Source organism: Amphiprion ocellaris, chromosome 8 (assembly GCF_022539595.1).
Source record: "Amphiprion ocellaris isolate individual 3 ecotype Okinawa chromosome 8, ASM2253959v1, whole genome shotgun sequence".
Lineage (NCBI taxonomy): Eukaryota > Metazoa > Chordata > Actinopteri > Pomacentridae > Amphiprion > Amphiprion ocellaris.
The window spans coordinates 26,266,808-26,281,895 of NC_072773.1; the positions used below are offsets into that span (position 1 = coordinate 26,266,808).

The following is a 15,088-nucleotide window of genomic DNA, read 5'->3' on the forward strand; positions in this document are numbered from 1 at the left end:
GAAGAGCTTGTCAACAAGATGTATGAGGCAAACAAGTACCAATCAGCGCCACTTAATAGTAATAAGGCAATCTTCACATACATTACTGTGTGACTGCAGACCTGCTGTTATTAAATATTCATCGGTCCAGGTGATGGATTGGCACACTTTGTTGTGTCGCAAACACAGAGCAGAAAAACTAACGCAGTTGCCATGGTTTCTGGTATGTTCCGCAGATGTTTTCTGTCCACGTAGAGCACCTGTTTCCTAATAGAGCTCCCTGGGAATCGCAGTGTATCTTCACAGGACACCAACCAGTAATTTTCACCTTAGTTTTTCTAGATAAGCATTAGATTTCACACATATACTTACCATGTTGTGTACTGTAACTTGATCGGAGGGTTTTTTTTTCAGTTTTTATTCCACCAGTAAACTACGTTTCACTGCATGTGATCAGAAATCATTATGTTTTTAATGTGTTTTTCAGTATTTATTTTGCATATACAGATTCCGCTCTGTGCCAGCAAGGAGTTAGATTTAACATGTCACAATAGATCAGAAGCCAAACATTTTGTGAGTCAGTATTTCTGTGCAGCAGAGCATATTTTCTTTGAATAAAGAATGATTTACTATCTCATGTTTGGTATATCTTTCCTACTTGTATTCATGTATTTAATTTTGTATTTATTATTATTCAGAATATGTGCTTTTTCTGGATATTGTTTGTCCTTATGAGATGCAATACTGATGCTGATGTTATCCCTGAGGTCTGTACCTCTGCGCCTTTCGTTTGATTTGTTCTAATTAGGTGCATTTGACACTACTTAGCTTTTTAAAAGAGGCTTGACTGTGACAGTCACATAGCCTGCGCACAGAGGAAGGCATTAAACAAGTCTGCTTGTTTTATCTTCTGTACTGCAAAAGAATGTAGACGCAGTATTCCCTCCAGCACTGTTCAATTTACTGCAATTTTAAAACTAAACTGATTAATTCTTCAGTATGGTCCTGGATTATGGAACAGAATCCATTAAAACAAGTCTCTAAAAACAAAAACAAGAACTCTGGTCAGAGCTTATCTTTAGATATGGGTGACAGATTGCTGATAAAGAACAAAATATATAGATTTTTTTATATAGTTTGCGCTAATGCAGTTTTGGTTTTGATATTTTGTTTTTTATGTTACATGATTTATGCCTCTCTTTTCACATCATGCAAGTAAGATCCATAAATAAGTCAAGTCAAAACTTAAAAATCCTCTCTCTTTAGGTTGTAAAGTTAAAGATACAAGTGAATAATCCTGACACGCACTCACACACACATGAATAAGTAATGTTTTCCCTCACAGCTGCACATAATCAGGGGAAAGACTGACTCCCTGAGGTGAAGTGCAGTTTGTTCTTCGTTCTGTCCTGATAGGTTTGTAAGTTTAATGCTGCCCTCTGCTGGTCAGAAGCGGTGCATTGGTTCGTACATTTGTAACCCTCAGTCATTAAACACATATTGGCTCCAGATGGAACTGCTGTCATTCTCAATTTGGAGTTCGCTTATTTCACATTCAAGACATAGCTGATCTTGAAACCAGGTAAACCCAAATGTTGTTTGCTATTTTTTGTCTACCTAATTGCATGAAACAGCTGTTTAGAAACAAATCAGACACGCATTACCATCTATGCTCCCACCAGCTGGTCCGAATTTAATGGTGACTTTTGGCAGCTTTGGGAGTATTGCTTGTTTGTCTGAGTTATAGCTTCCCTTTAGTCTAATTTTTGTATATTTCCCATCGGGAGAGGTAACAAGATACTCTTGAATTGTGCCTCTGATGTGTTTTTGTCAACAGAAACTCATTTGTGGTTTTGTCTGTGGCACGTTCTTCCACTTTAACAGCATGTTTCCCTCTGTTTTATAATCAGGTATTTAGAGAAAGACTTCTGAGGGTTTTTTTAACAGCCAAATACTGACTTCATTTGCTAGCCTCCTAGGTAATATTAATGACACAACAAACTCAAATAAATCATCTTCCAGGAGACAGTGTTCCATTTCCCATGCCCACCAGTTGAGTGGGCTCACTGGAGAGGTGGGAGGCCATGCAGGAGTGACGCATGCGTCTCTCTTGGCCGTGTGGGAAAGAAAGTTGCTGATATCCATTTAGCCAGGAAGGTCAAGAGTCAGATGTCTGTGAGGTTGTCCCCAAAATGTTCTATCAAAACCTGCTTGTAAGGCCTAATTGTATGACAGATAATGCAGGTAATGTATACTGGCCTCTTATTCAGCCAAACGTGTCTCCAAGCTGCTTTAACCAATATTTTTTCACTTACCAAACATTCAAATAATTAAATGTGAAACTTTTTCACTGCTTTCATTTTGTTTCCAGCACCAGTAGGCAGCTTGTTTTGTTTTTCAATAATAAAGATCTGATAAAACTCATAAATAAATAAATAATAGCTTGCTCATGCTGTTATCATTTCAACCTAATAAGATAATAATAATGCATTTACAAGTCACTGCAATGCCAGAAGAAGTAATCATTACTGCTGTGAACCAGATTTTTTTTTTCATTTTGAGACTTGACCTAGTTTTAAACACAATGTGGACTCGTTGTGTTATAAGTTAATATGACAGACTTGTTTCTGATTCAATGCTGCTTATTCAGTGTTCTTCAGCTCTTTTATATCCACTCTGCTTCAGCTCTGTTTTGGGTCTCTATAAGTGTTCTGCTATGTATGCAATTTGCATCTAACTGCATTTCTCATGTGTTTGGTTCTGAGATGGTGGTGTAAGGGGGTTTTTGGACGTTTATTTTTAATTGAAAACAGTGGTGTGCTGTGGCTGAAAACAACGCTACGAGGGCAGTGACGGCATAAGCTTGTAAACAATGAGCTGAAACTCACTACAGAGCTCAGTAAAGTCAAGGGAAGCTGCAGATTTCTGTATGAATTTCCCTGTTTATTACCCCCTTCACTTTGTGACTTGTCATTTTACATACAGCCTTTTATGGACTGAGGATATTGCTCATGAACAGATTGCTGCAGTATAGATTTGCTGTACGTCATCACTGTGTGTAACCATGCTATCATTTTCTGGAAGCTCTGTCCACAGGGAGTATCTAAGTGGCTGACCTCTGACCTCTGCGATGACTGTCTGAGCTTGTGCCTGACATGGACCCCCACATATCTCCTGGCTTGACTGGGTGGTCGGTACAGTACCAACACACCAGCCCGTCTGTCCTGACAGGCCAGATACTGTGGGAATCCTCCCTGTGGGTAAACCCGGTGAGAACTTGCACTAAATGATTAGGTGTTGGCCCTGTCGAGTCTGAGCGAGCAGCAAAAGGCCCTGCATGAACACTCAGCACGCTTACAGTCCCCCGTACCACAAAAAGCACTCAGCATGGGCTCTGTCTGCTGCCACGGCAGACCTTGAGCTGAACTCACAGATGTGTGATGTCCTCTGCTCTTTGCCTGTTTCTGCAAAACTCCAAAAAGATGGGGTGTGCATGCTGCAGTGATTATTTCAGTGCACAGATAAAAGAAAAAGCCCAAACTGCCACCAACCGTTAAATCCATGCTGTTCTTTAATTTGACCATTTTCATTGAACTTCTCTGGAGCTTTTGAAACACTTAAATGGCGTTCTGGCCTTTTTAATAAAAACAACACCATCAAGTTAGCAGGAAACACAAACGGAGTAAGAAAATAACAACAGTCTGCTGCACAGCCTGAGATTTATTATCACTTGTATTCGAGTTAAGTAAACAACCCACAATTAATCTGACCTATAAAGACTGGCACCATCGTCAAGTTCTTCTGGAGCCTCTCATGATCCTGTGGAGAAGGCGTCCAGCTTACCAGCAGCAGCAATCTCCACTGCTCTGCACCCCTGCTTTGTGTCTTTGGTGTTTTTTCAGAGGTCAAAGCTCAGATCTCTCACTGGGACCAGTTTATCACCGCTGGGGTTGTGTGACTGAGACAGAGTGGTAGGGTGGAGGGTGGAGGGTGGAGGGGAGGTAAGCAGGGCTTGTTTTCAAGTGGTCACCTCCTGGAAAGCTCCCAGCCAGAGCCAGTGGCCCGTGGGTGAGAGCATGCTGGAGAGGACATGGTATAAAAAGAGTGGACGGACAAGACAGCACAGAGAGGGAGAGGCAGTGTTTCACCAACTCGAATTTAACCAGGAAAAGCAGTTTTGCATATTTAGCCTACAGCACTTGCCTGGATTTTCTGCCTGTTATCAGAGAAGTCACTATGGCACTACTGCTGAATTACTGGATGTGTCTACTTGCTCTGTCACTGACAGTGACTATGAGCCACGCTTTGAGAAGGTAAAAAAAGAGTATTGTGTAAATACCTGCTTTGCCTGAGGAAACAAGCGTATAGTACAGCAGTAAGAACTCCCTCTGCAACTGCATTAGCAAGAGAAAATTCTAAAGAGCCAAACAAATAATAACCGAAAAACAAATGTGTTTTATTGTATCATTAGAAGCTAACAATTATAGCAATACCCTAACATGTGTTTTTTGTTGCTGAAAGCAAAACAGTATCTTTTTTTATTTGAGTCCTATTGTTGTACTGGAATGATGATCTGTGCATATGCACCAGATATAAGACATGAATGTTATACGTCATGGACTTCTTGAGTTTATCCACAGTCATCACATCCAGTTGTGTGCATTCATTTAAAAATTTCTCCTCTTGACTGTACTGTTTCCAGGATTACACTGAAGAAGATGCCATCCATCAGAGATACACTGCAGGAGATGGGTGTTTCTGCAGAGCAGGTGTTGTCTGAGCTGGTCCAGAGGAGCCCAGACGACCCCAACAACGGGACGGTTCCCACACCTCTAACCAACTACTTGGATGTGAGACATTCTTGTGTTTAATAACACATACAGGTGAAAGGAAGTGCAGATGTATTTAGTTATTTAAGCATGAAAATTACAGGGACAGTACATAATAATGATTTACATTCTTTTAAATGAACCAGTTTAGTCAGTTTACAAAGTTTTTAACTGCAGTCCCTGGGCAAGCGTGGTGAGACGAAATATATGAGACCAGAGAGGTAATGATGTACTAATATCAAAGTGCACATTAAATTTAGGGACATCTGGATTTGCTATTAAAGTTGTCAAGCCAAAAACAGACTGAAGGTTAAAGGCAAGATATCTCATCACTTCTCTTGGACAGCTGTGAAGATGTCTTCAAGGGTAAAACGTCTGATCAAATCCAGTTGCCTTTAAATTGGAACTTTGAAGTATTTGTTGTGAATAACTCATTCATTATGTTTGTTGATTACCACACATAGAAAAAGGATTTTTTTTCAAACAACATAAAACGCAGCAAATTGTTTTTTACCAATAGACTCAGTATTTCGGGGAAATCAGTATCGGATCTCCGGCCCAGATGTTCAACGTGGTGTTTGACACAGGATCAGCCAACCTTTGGGTGCCCTCGCAAAGCTGCTCACCTTTCTCCACTGCCTGTTGTAAGTGTGGATGTGCATATATACAAACAGGAAAATAACACTGGCTCAAAGCAACAGTGGGACTTTTTTTTATGACAACATATCTTAAGGCTAAATAGCTTTCTTTGACAGTTAAAGAAACCAAAAACAGAGCTAAAGCAGAGTGGACACACAAGTGTGGCATGCGAACTTAAAAGTGGCTGTGCCAGTATTGGAGTTAAAACATCAATTTTTGCTGGGTCGGATATAAAAACAGCGTCAATAGAGTTTGGATATTAGACTTTTCTTAACAAATGTATTATACCAGCATAAAAGCTGATATTCCATACGTGCCTCTGCTGAGTTCCCAACAGGTTTAATTACATATAGTTTAATTGGGTTCTCAAAATAAATGAGATATTCAATAAAACCTTCCAGTTTGTTTTATAACTCAAATGCATTTTGAATTCTTAGTTACTCACAATAGGTATGATGCTTCTAAATCCCGGACTTACGTGGAGAATGGAACCGGATTTTCAATTCAATATGCCTCTGGAAATGTCAGGGGATTCCTGAGCGAGGATGTGGTGGTGGTGAGTTCAAATGCAGCGACCTGTGAATTTAAAGAAGGGGAAAACTTCCTCTGTGATGCTACATGTCAGCCTTTTGACCTTTTGCCTGTTTTTATTGCTTCAGGTTGGTGGTATTCCTGTGGTTCAAGTGTTTGCTGAGGCCACATCTCTCTCTGCGATGCCCTTCATCTTTGCCAAGTTTGATGGAGTCCTGGGGATGGGTTACCCAAACGTGGCCATCGACGGCATCACTCCAGTGTTTGACCGCATCATGTCTCAGCATGTCCTGAAGGAAGAGGTGTTCTCTGTCTACTACAGCAGGTAGGCTGAAGGGAATCGGCCGAGTTTCTGTGTCATTTTGTACAAAATTACCAAAACAAAATTTAGGGTCATAGGAGGACGCAAAGAATGTGGAGCCTGTAAATGAGAAATAACTCTATATAACTCTATTGTCTTGTCAGAACATCTATTAAGCATTCAGCATTTGTATCAGCTTACTACCAGACCTAAAGAAAAAAAATGCAATCAGTGAGGAAAAAGCAAAACATTAAGAACATTGTGTCCTAGGACAGGATGTGGGAGTGGACACTTATTAGGGATTTATGTCCCAGAAGGGCTGAAGAAGTGATGAGTTGAATATGGATCTGGATGAGATAAACATATGTTTTAAAAGTAGCCAAAAAAATTCAAAAAAACTGAAAAAAAAATCTGATGTTTACCTTTCCTGTTTCAAATGTCACATGAACTACAGAGCCTTAAAACTCAAAGACAAATCTGAACCATCAAGATCGCAGTTTCAACAGTAGCAGTAAGAAAATACACATCAGAAGTGTATTTAAAGGATTATTTATTATTATTTCTCTTTTCAGGGACCCAAAACACTCCCCAGGTGGAGAGCTGGTTCTCGGTGGGACAGACCCAAACTACTACACTGGAAACTTCAATTATATGGACACAAGAGAGATGGGCAAGTGGGAAGTTACCATGAAAGGGTAAATATTTTACTTACTTATCGTTCACAGTATGTGTGCGCACGCATTCAGAAACTACATGTGTTTCTTGTCTGGCTCCATTTCTCATTCTGTCAGGGTCTCTGTGGGGACGGAGAAGATGTTTTGTGCAGATGGCTGCACGACTGTCATCGACACAGGCTCCTCCTACATCACTGGCCCGGCATCATCTGTGTCTCTGCTGATGAAAACCATCGGGGCACAGCTGGATGAAAGTGGAGTACGTTTTTGCGGCATGGGTTTTCATTAATAAAAAAAAAAAAAAAAAAAAAAGACAAAAAAGACAAAAAACATTTGGCTGCAAAAATTCCATCTAATTAATATCATGACTTTGTGTCGCTCCTCAGTACAAAGTCAACTGTGACGCTGTGAAGACGTTGCCCAGTGTCACGTTCCACCTGGGAGGCCAGGAGTACGCCCTCACACAGGAGGATTACATCTTATGGGTAAGAGGATGACAACTGCTCACTCATTTACTCAAGTGCTACATAGAAGTACAGTTTTGAGGTACTTGTACTTCACTTGAGTATTTCCATTTCTACTCTACTCCATTTCACGTGAAAACATTGTAGTTTTTATAGCACTACATTCACTGCTGATAAGGTGAACACACAAACAAACATCCATCCGTTATGTATACACCGCTTACTCCTCTGTAGGAAGGGTGGGGTGGAGGGTGGAGGTAGGGGAGTGTGCAGTCTATCCCAGCTGACTTAGGGTGAAGGCAAGGGACACCCTGGACAGGTTGCCAGTCTATCACAGGGCTACAAGAGAGACAAACAAGCACACTCCCATTCACACTTACGGACCATTTAGAATCACCAGTAAAAATCAGCATGTTTTTGGACTGCGGCTTGAAAGCCACCACAGCTGTGCCAAGCAGTGCATGGTGCGATTAGCACAAGCGTGTATAAAATCCTGAAAACCTGTTAGTTTTTATTTTGTTTTGGAAAGTATTCACTTAATTGCGGAAGAGTTCTTTGAAAAATAAAACTTTTTGGACATTGGAGGCTCCATGATTTAACACACATGGGGAGGCTGAAATAACAATTTTACACCTGATAATACTTCCGTCCTTATATTCAAGCACAATGTTAATGGAGGACTTTAACTTGTAACAGAACATTTTAAAGGTTAAGGGTTGTTAGTTTTACTTTGTTTTGCTGCTTTATATGTTGTTAACTTATTTAATGGGTCTTTGTGATTCCAGCAATCACAGATTGAAGGGGATGTCTGCACCGTCACCTTCAGGGGCTTGGATGTGCCGCCCCCTGCAGGTCCCATCTGGATTTTGGGCGCCAACTTCATCGCCCGCTACTACACAGAATTTGACCGTCACAATAACCGGATAGGATTTGCTACAGCGGTCTGACAGAAAGTTAAACATCAGCCATGTTTGCTCTGTTCCTCCTTCACCGTTTTTGCTGCTATCTCCCAATGTTTTGCCGCTTCTTTTTCCAAATCTCCCTTCGGCTGCTTTTTGCGATAACTCCTGATCAAAAAAATATTTTTACGGAAATGGTGACAAAGAATGCCTGCTATGAAATGTTGTCCACACATTTCTTGCATTTCTGCTTTTTCCTATGATATCTCATGCTAGTTGCACTGAATACATTCTGGTTTTATTTATAAGCGTCGGCCAGGATAATATAATGTTTCTGCGCTTGTGGCTCCACTTATTATCATGCAGCAACAGTGGGATCCAATTTTGCCTTGTTCTGACTAACAAGAATAAAATTGTTTACTGAAGCTGGGATTAGTTTGAGCCTGATTGCAAGAATGACAGTATGTTAACTGGATTTTGTAAACATGTGAAGGTCAAAGTTGGAAACTAATTTTTGTAGCGCCTTTAATCAGTCGCACCAGATAGATCTTGGAAATATTGGTTTTGTTTATTTTGTTATTCTTGAGTAACTATATTTAAAAAAAACAGTTTTTAGATAACAAGGTAAAACAACACAGTTATTTAATGTGTGGCTGACTGGTGTGGAATGCATGTTTTCTTGGTAGCTGCAGAGAATGTAGGCTTCAATGATGTGACGTAAGAACTTGCAAAACTTTCAATGTGGGTTTCCTAAAAAGCTACCAAGCAGATCAGATCAGCCTCCGTCACTAGTCAGTCAGTCACACAGAACAGATTCTGTTTCTCAGCACTGTGGTTGAAATAGAAGATACTCAGACCACAGAATGACTGTATAATGCAGGATAGTTCGACCACTTTCTAGCTATAACATCATTCAGAGAAAAAGCACTGTTCCGTTGTCTTTGTCTTGTTTTTATAAGAACAAGGCTTTGTTTAATTTCAGTTTATCAAGCTTTATTACATTCCTGGTTTCACTGAGACAATCTGTGTGTGTTGCATACATTTATTTTGACTAAACTTTAAAGTTTCAGAGGTTACAGTTATGTGTAGAAATTGCATGAGCAAAGAGGAGGAGGCTTACAGACTTCCAAAAGTACAACAGCCGTCACTACTGATCTTGCTAAACTAGACTTATTTGCCAAATCCATTTGTATTATTTTTGTAATACAAAACTGTACGGCCATGCGAATTCAGATTTATTGTCCCTTGGTACTTTTTCAATCACTTGTCAGACCTGTTGGGATCCACGGCAAGTTCAGTCATTTCACTTTATATTAAGGTTTTCTTAGTCGGTTGAGCAATACAGACTTATCTGTTTTTTAAAATTAAAAATACGGGGAAGCAAGTTGTGCAGGGAAGTGGGGCCACTCAGGCTAATGAATGGCAGCCAAAGTGCATACGGCAACAACAATGACCTCAGCACCTCAGATTATCCTCTTAAATTCCAAGTAAGAAAATACAGCTGCAGATGCGATCACTGGTGAACCACTGGAGCCACAAGTCGCTCCGGAGGAATTCTGCTCAGCTTCTGCGATACATCCATCCATTAGCTATGAATACGTTATCCTTTAGAGTGTTACAAGGGGCTCCTTGCAGGGTTCCCACAGAAAGACAGAAAACCATGCACACTCTCACTTACACCTATGGCCAATTTAGCATCACCAGTTAGCTTATCATGCATTTCTTTGGACTCTGAGAGGAAGCAAGCACTCCGAGTAAACCCCACAAAGACTAACAGGTTGCAAACCAGAACTTCCATGCTGCAAAAATTAAAATCCGGAAAGCACATTCCTAAAAAGGAGGAGAGTTGTTTGCATCAAGCACAGCACAAAGACCAATCACTTCACAGCTTGTTTTGACCAGTTACAGTATCGGTACAATCGATCACTGGAATTACTTAGGAGAGCTTGATGCTGTGGTCTCCGAATTAGATGCATGCTTGAAAACATTTGGTTGAGTTTTAGGGATGAGGTGGGTGGTTGAGTTTTTGAGAACAGTGAACACTGGATAATGTATGCTGCTCTCTATAAACAACTCACAGGTGAAAGAAAAGATGTGAACTCAAGTTCAAGTGACAGATGTACGCATGAGGGGCTAAAAGCAAAGTGGAGTTGAATGGCTTTTGTTGAAAACTTGAAGCTGGTGACAGATGCACATAAGGAACCTCTGCAGTGTATTGTAGAGACATAGACTGTCTTTTGCAGTTAATCTGATTAAAACAAAAACAACAAACAGCATGCTGTTTCTGTTGCCATGAGCATGAACATAGACACGGGTCCATTCTAGGAAACTGCATGTGAGGCTGCACAGCAAGGTGCTTTAAGACAACAGAGAGACCGCAGGCAGTATGTAATAGATCCCAGAATGTTCTACAAAGCACTATGCAAAAGCATGCAAACGAGAATACCCACAAGTGAAGATGAATCTGTCTTTTACGAAGTCAGTGTGTTGGCCAAGAACACATGGCCAAGCCTCCTGAGAGCAGACATATAGAGACTTTGAAAATAATGCCAGTTAGTCAATGCACAGGAAACATGCAGTGGAAACCATTAGCGTGAGCAGTTCACATTGCAGAAGTTTCTGTTGGTTTTAAGTGCAAAAATTTTCAGAAAGTAAATGTGGCTGTTGCACTACTTCACTCATAATTGAAAATGTCTCTGCTTCAACTGACATTAAAACAATCTGACATCCTCCTGGGCTGCCATAAAATACACGATGAGGCAGCAACTACCAGATGGTCTGCAGATCATTCAGCTTGTAGACAAAGATGCACAGACACATGGGGATTGTTGTATCAGTTCAGCTGGAACGACTGCACAAAGTGGTACTTTTACAGCGAACTGCTGCACACATGCACATTTTTTACAAAGTCATGGAACATGACGGTGTTGTCTCCAATGGAGTTTTATATAATATGAACCTATCATTTCCATTGCGTATCGATGTGAAGATAAAATTCTTCTAAATAGTTTGGATAATGTGTCTTCAGTGACTGTGCATGTAGTTGCATTTGTATTTTCTCCTTTTTCTTTCTACATATTATGGTTTGCAAGACTGAAATGAAACATTTTAAGGGACTTTGACAATATGCTGCCAGTCGGTGTGTAATGTAATATTGTGACGTGTAAATGAATTCTAGTTTAACCATTAAAAAGATTGTCCTATTCACATTACTCTGTATTATTGTTACTCTCTCATTTACCATTACCAACACCATTCCACTATTAGACATAGTTACAAAGTAGAGCAAATTCACAGAAAGATTTGCATGCACGTACGCACCCATGGGAACCCTGAAGTCCAAACATAATAAATCCCAGTTTGTCTACATGTGCTGCACAGCCTGATGTGATATCTTGCTTTCATTCACTCAAGTTGCCATTGTACAGATTATGACTTGAAAATAAGATCAGTCTTTTTCAATACACATATTTTAGATGTCAAACAAAGCATTTTGGTTTAGTTAAAACTTTTTTTTCTTGTCAGAGTAAAGTGCTTCATAAAAATGCCTGAACTGCAAAACTCTTAGGCGCAAACATGCATCTTTAAGGTGATTTCAGGACTGACTCGACAAATAACAGGTATTTCTGCTTGCTTAGCAGGAGGACGACATACAGATAATAAAACAATGAAAGTACATGTATTTATCAGGTGCCCTTGTCAGATCTTTTGGTCTATTTTTTTCGGAATTGGTTGGGGAAGTCCTCTCATGCTGCACTGAAGTGACAGTGCGGTGTCATGCTTCCTTGCTTTCACATCCATGAATTGTCTGCTTTTGATTTTATCTGCTCTCCGTGTACAATGAGCTGAGGGTGGATTGACAGTCAGAACATTTCAAAAATGCGTCTGGCAGTATGAGTCCACACAACTATTCGGGCTGGAAACCTGGTCCAACAACTGCTCAGTTACAAAAGCACAAACATTTTCTTTGATACTATCTGCGCTATATTATTCCTGGTGAGTATATGCAAGCTTTAGACCTCAAATCTTGACCCTGAAATGTATGCAGCCTGTTGCTCATGTAACAGTGTATATGTGATTAAATAATTCCACTTGCAGCAATTTAGTTGTATTTATTGTTATTGGCTCAGTGGCGCCCTCTCTGGAGCTGTGGTGTGCAGCTGGCATTGGTGACACTGTCAGTTCCAGAGAGGCGTGCATGAGGTAGGTCAGAAGGCACAGCATGGGACCATAAATGGTTTGTTTTGTGTTGTCCTTTTGTTTATTTTATAAGTACATGCGCAATATGATTTGTCCAGATGTTGAATGGAATGTGTTCACATGTATTTAATGTTTTATGTGTTTGGGGATGTGTTTGGGGATGTGATTGGGGAGTGTGGGACACTGGGACCCAGCCACGTAGCACTAGTTAATGCATGTGCTCTTTTCTTTAGTGTGCTGTGCACGTGACAAGTGAGCCTGCTGACCAGAGATTTCTGTATTTTACCAGAAATAAATGGCACAAAAGAAGACACGGACTTCTGACTTATTTATTAGAACAAAATACACAAAGCAGAGTCGAGGGGTTTGAACCAGCCGGTGACGGAGTGTTACTGTGCATGGTTACACTTAGCCGCACCCTATAAAACATATTTGTTTTTTTACGACATATTTAAGATTCCATTTAGTGTCCCATATTGTGAGAAATCCAGATTGGGCCTCTGCCTATACCGGATCAAAAAAAAGAAACATTCTATATATGTAAATAACAAATCAAAACAGCTGCAGGGGACTAAAAAAATCACTCATCTATCCATCCATTAGGGTCACGGGAGGCTGGAGTCTATCCCAGCTGACCTTAGGGCGAAGGCAGGGGACACCCTGGACAGGGTGTCAGTCTATCACAGGGCTACATATACAGACAATCACACTCACATCTAAGGGCAATTCAGAATTATCAGTTAACCTCAGCATGTTTTTGGACTGTTGGAGAAAGCTGGAGTCCCATGCACAGCGAGAACATGCAAACTCCACACTGAAAGATCCCAGACCTGGATGCGAACCGGGGATCTTCTAGCTGCAAGGCAACAGTACTAACCAGCGATCCACTGTGCAGCCCCCACTAAAAAACATGGTTATTATAATGATTAAAAAATACAAAATATTTTGTGAATAAAAAGAAGATGATAAACAGATAGAAATACAGAAAAATAAGTACTTAAGAAAACAATCATCAGTAGATGAGCAAAAACAAAGATTTTTTTGGTCCTCCGAGGAAATTCATCTGCTGCCATTTAATTTTTGGAGTGAAGTGATTTTTGCTGAAGCTGGTGTTTAGTGTTCAAAAAGATACGTCTGTTTTTCTCTGGCTGGATTCCCTCACATAGTCTGTTAGTGGACTGGAAGGGTTGATAGAGTCTCACAAATGTTTTTAAGGAACATCTGGCACAAGAGTTTCCTTTGGGATGAATAAGTTCAATCTTCTCTTTTGCTATCATATATTTTGACTTCATTTGCACTGACAGGTAGCTAAACCAAATATTTGAACTTCTTAACTAAATTTACAATGAATAAAATGCAGGTAGACATTGTATCTGATGGGACACAAAGTCTCGAAAACAACTTGTCACACAGAACAAGTTACAAATCAAAAGTCATATCTGTTAATTTCAGGGCCGTTCACTTGCTTGTGAGGAGATAGATGCGGACACTGGTACCACAATGGTGTTCAAAATGAAGCTGGAGTTCACTCAAGAACTGACAAATCTTTTAACCTTTAATATGTACAAAAAACAAAATGGCATAATGAGGTTTTATAGCTAATTATGTGCAGAATTTTGTCACGTCTGTGCAGAGTCAGGCTCGCTAAATAACTGCTGCTTCATATTTAACTGAAGACCATTTCCCAGTCAAACTATACTTTTACGGCTGAAATTACATGGTCGAGCCACCAAGGAATTAACTTTACAACACAGATGATTTAATACAGCAGCAGATTTTGTGATTTCTCCAGAGGGAAGTTACAAAGGGAGTATCTGTCAGGCCTGGGGCTGCTGGGCCTGGATAGTGCCTTCTTCCCTTTCTCCCATCCTTTCTCTCTCTCTCCAGGTGTGTGCAGCAGAGACTGCAGCTGCAGGTGTCTTCAATCTGTAATCATCACCAGCTGGCAGGAGTGGGTGGAAAGCAGTCAATCAGACTCCACTCTCACAGCAATATAACCTGACACCACTCTCCTCTCAGTGCCGGATTGTGATACAAGCCAGTAATCTGCCTGTTGTTTGTCATTCCTGCCTCTGTATATTCTCATTCGAACATCTGGTGATCTTGGCTGTTTTTCCTTCTGCTCCAGCATTGGATCCACCTGCTCCGTCCCTCCTGGTTTCCACGTTGGTCTTCTCCAGTCCTCGGTTGCTCAGTCCACCATCGAGGAACAACTCACCTGAGCTGTAAACCACCTCTGGCGTCCATCCACATCCACTCGTTACTGCAGTCTCTCCGTCCACACACACCCTGGGTTCCCAAAACCGTCAGCCTCTAACCACGACCAAAACCCCTGTCCAGCCATTCCTCTCCTGGAAGAACCCGTCTCCCTCTGCTACAGCTAAGATCCCAGTTCGAGCATCTCTTAGTTTCAGTTGTCTAGTAGTTCATTTAGTTCAGACTCGTGTTCTTGCTCTCGCTTTCCTATTTTAGTATTAAAGCTTTTGCGTAGTCTATTTAGAATATTTGGTTTCCTAGCAATCTGAGTTCTAGTAGCTAAAAGTAAACTCTTATACCAGGTTTTGGTTAATAG

The 15,088-nt window shown here is 40.6% G+C and overlaps 1 protein-coding gene across 1 annotated transcript; it reads left to right on the forward strand.

The window, feature by feature from the left end:
* The first annotated feature begins 4,087 nt into the window (after positions 1 to 4,087).
* On the forward strand, positions 4,088 to 10,589 carry ren (renin). Its single transcript, XM_023282775.3, has 9 exons — positions 4,088 to 4,292; positions 4,682 to 4,829; positions 5,329 to 5,452; positions 5,885 to 6,003; positions 6,107 to 6,303; positions 6,852 to 6,974; positions 7,071 to 7,212; positions 7,340 to 7,438; positions 8,203 to 10,589. The coding sequence occupies exons 1-9, from the start codon at positions 4,216 to 4,218 to the stop codon at positions 8,362 to 8,364; spliced, it is 1,191 nt and encodes a 396-aa protein (XP_023138543.1). The 5' UTR covers positions 4,088 to 4,215; the 3' UTR covers positions 8,365 to 10,589.
* The last annotated feature ends 4,499 nt before the right edge of the window (positions 10,590 to 15,088 follow it).